This window comes from Trachymyrmex cornetzi, unplaced genomic scaffold (assembly GCF_001594075.2).
Source record: "Trachymyrmex cornetzi isolate Tcor2-1 unplaced genomic scaffold, Tcor1.1 scaffold350, whole genome shotgun sequence".
Classification (NCBI taxonomy): Eukaryota; Metazoa; Arthropoda; class Insecta; order Hymenoptera; family Formicidae; genus Trachymyrmex; species Trachymyrmex cornetzi.
In genome coordinates this window covers 923-4338 of record NW_017298214.1, presented here as the reverse complement: position 1 = coordinate 4338, position 3416 = coordinate 923, and the positions used below count along the sequence as shown (strand labels likewise).

The 3416-nt window shown below is 47.6% G+C and overlaps 1 protein-coding gene across 1 annotated transcript in view; it reads left to right on the top strand.

The window, feature by feature from the left end:
- Positions 1–641, top strand: part of LOC108763310 (uncharacterized) — a 16248-nt gene extending 15607 nt beyond the window's left edge. The window contains exon 3 of the mRNA XM_018510817.1: positions 219–641. Within this exon, the coding sequence (XP_018366319.1) occupies positions 219–641 (423 nt within the window). The remainder of the gene's footprint in view (positions 1–218) is intronic.
- The last annotated feature ends 2775 nt before the right edge of the window (positions 642–3416 follow it).

The window sequence follows — 3416 nt, the reverse complement described above, 5'->3', positions numbered from 1 at the left end:
GGCGTGGTGTGATGATCGATCGCGACGGTTCGAGTAGTGGTCTCTCCTTAGCGCCTACGTTCCTTTGGCTGTTTTCCCGTGCATTCTGGGCCTCGGCCTGCCTTCCGTATTTACGGTACTCTTCTCCTTGAGGTACCCTTTTACCTTTTTTTCTTTCTTTTAGCGTGAGTATATACTTTATTGCCTGTTACTAGAATTTCTTTGTCCCTGCTATGCAGGACGGTGTCATGGCCTCGCCGGATCCCGGCGGCGGCCCGCCACCTGATAACGATAAGCGGATCTCCGCTACCCTAAAGGACTTTGACTCTTTTTGCGCGAACGTGAGTGATGATCATGGCAGTGACAAAGAGAATATTCGGCTGATCTCTTCACAATTAATGCCTCCGCCATTGATCAAAGGTCGAAAACCGTCGCTACCTGCTACATCATCCGCATCGGGTAAAGCGAACATAGGGAAAAAGAAAGGGAAAAAAGAAAAGAATGATGCACCTAAATGTGATCCCTCTCCCAATTCTCGCACATCCTCGATCATATCTATGCAATCGCTTTCACGTTCTCGGTCCCGTTCACCGGTAAACATACGCGACAATCAGTGCTTGAATCCCCCCTCTCCTCTTGAGGACGATGGATACGAGGAATGAGGACTCCATGGATACGAGCGACTGTGGATACACCGACATACAGTCGTCGGCTTCATTGGTTCCAAATAATATCATTGTCGACAACCCAAGGGGAACCCCCCCAAACAAGCGTGCCAGAACCTCGTCATCTGAGGAAGATGTGAGAGCGCCTAAAGCCATGTCCAATGTCACGAACACGGGCTCTAACGCCGATCATAACCTCAACATAACCTATGACAAAGGGGACCGCTCCCCGTTTATTGTTTTCGTTCGTCGCGCTACGGACAATGCGAATAACGATGTACACCTCGATCCGATATCAGTTGTGAGAATAGTTTCACGCTTCGCTAACGGTAAAATACTTGAAATAAAATCCGCGGATAGAAACAAGGTCGCCGTTCATTTTGGGGACATGGAGACGGCAAATAAGGCTCTTACGCATCAGAACATCAAGAACGCCGGTCTTATTGCATCCATCCCGTCATTCAACATACTGCGAACGGGCGTTATTCGTAACGTTCCCTTAGATATCTCCGAAAACGACGTGGTTAATTTATTCTCATCGCAATACAAAATCTTGTCAGCTAAACGTCTCAACATTAGAACGCGCAGCGACGGTGAGCTCGTTACTTCTCCATCTAAAACTATCCTTATTAAATTTCGAGGTCAATTCCTACCCCGCGCGATCACTTTTCTGCATGTTAACTTTCCTGTTTACCCTTATCTCCCTAGAGTACTAATGTGTTTCTCGTGTCTTCGTTACGGCCACGTTAACGCAGAATATAAGGGCAAAGCGAGATGCGCTCGGTGTGGGAATGCTAAACATTCTTTGCCGGAGGAGTGTCCCCGGTCGCAGCTTCCCCCATGTTGTTGCAACTGTGGTGGGGAACACCTGCCTTCTTCCCCGTCGTGCCCTGCATATCTAAGACAGAAGCAAATTTATGCAACAGCGGCCTTGGATAATATTTCTTACGCTGAGGCACGCCTTAGACTCGGTTCCCCCCTCTGCACCCCTCTTCACCTCCTAATACCTTTCACCACTCTGATTTTCCTTCTCTCCCTCAACCTTCATTTTCAGCCCGCAAAACCGTCAATTACAATGACCTTATCTCTTCCGAACAGTCACACAGCTCCTATGTATCAGATGGTCGACCGTATATCCCGGACCGCTCTTATGCGGCAGTAACCAGCAAATCTTCTTCCACTTCTCCGAACGCACAATCACTGCACCTTCCCTCTTCTGAACCACACGCGCCTTCCCTCTCTTCCACTTCTCGTACCCATCATCATAATTTACCTGTAAATACTTCTAAGCCATCGATCCACAGAACCATGAATCCTCATGACCCCTTACATGAGATTCACAACTCATACCTTTTTACACCTAACGGTAGAACCCCTAACTTCTCTCCCCCCGGACTCGGCTATCCTACCTTTTCGTCCCCCCTCTCCCCCTCCCCTCCTTCCCACCTATAGCGCCTTTTTCTTCTCCTCCCTTAAACTATAACTTCAACGACTTCTCACAATTTATGCGCTCGATCGCGCCCTTCATATTGAACATTCTGAATTTAATACCTATTCCGCTCCTCACAGCAATTTTCGGATCCGAATTCCAAAACATCCTCGATTCACTCAAAACCTTCTTACACAACTATGTCTAATTTGCAATCTATAAAAATAGCGTACTGGAACTGCCGTGGAGCCGTCGGAAAGAAGGGAGATATCGAGAAGCTGGCGGAATCTGTGGACATCCTCTTTCTTGCTGAAACATGCGTAAGCCAAAGACACGATTTTCGTATACGTGGCTTTGACAGCTTGCGGATTGACTCTAATATGGCGAACATTCGAGGCATGATGGTCTTTATTCGTAATCCGATTATTTACTCACCCATTGATCTTTCTGTCATAGTGGATGATTCCCTTGAAGCGCTGGGCATAACACTTAATTTAAATAATTCTGGTCTAACTCTGATTGGAGCCTATCGACACCCTAATGTGCCCACTTCAGCCGCAGCTATCTCTTCCATCACTTCTTTCTTAAACAGCCACGAACCCGCTATCTTACTCGGAGATATGAACGCACATCACCCTATGTGGGGCGGCACGTACACTAGCCCTACTGGACGTTTACTTGCCCAGGGTATTGAAGACCACCACCTAATAATCCTTAACCCTCCATCTTCTCCTACTTACATTTCCTTCCCCCCCCCTCTTCTTCCACTCTAGACCTTGCTATTGCATCCTCGCACATCTCCCTGCTGTGCGACACCCGAATCCTGCCTGACCTTCTTGGTAGCGATCACCACCCGGTGGAGGTTGACGTTAACTGTCTAGTCCGTATCTCTTCTGTTTTCTCCTGTAGAATCAAACTCACCAAGGAACAGTGGGATGTAGAGTCTAAACTGCACAATATGGCGAACTCTATCTCTCAAACTATCAAAGATATCGATCCTAATGATCCTGTTTCCCAATATAATACCTTCATGGAACTCATATCAACCAGCTTTGAACATTTCTCTCCTTCGAAACCGCCTCCTTCAACTAAGACAGCACGTGCATCTTTCACCAGCAAAGGCTTTCCGCCGGCTCCTTGGTGGACTCCTGAGTGTTCCTCTGCGGTGAAGAACCGCAGTGACGCCCTTAAGAACTTTAAATTGCATCCTTCCTGGGACAACTACGTCTACTACCGTTCTGTCGTAACACAGACTCGCAAGACCCTTCGTAAGGCTAAGCGCAATAATTGGAGATCCTTTTGCAATTCTCTTAATGGCAAGACTCCTACGGCGGATATCTGGC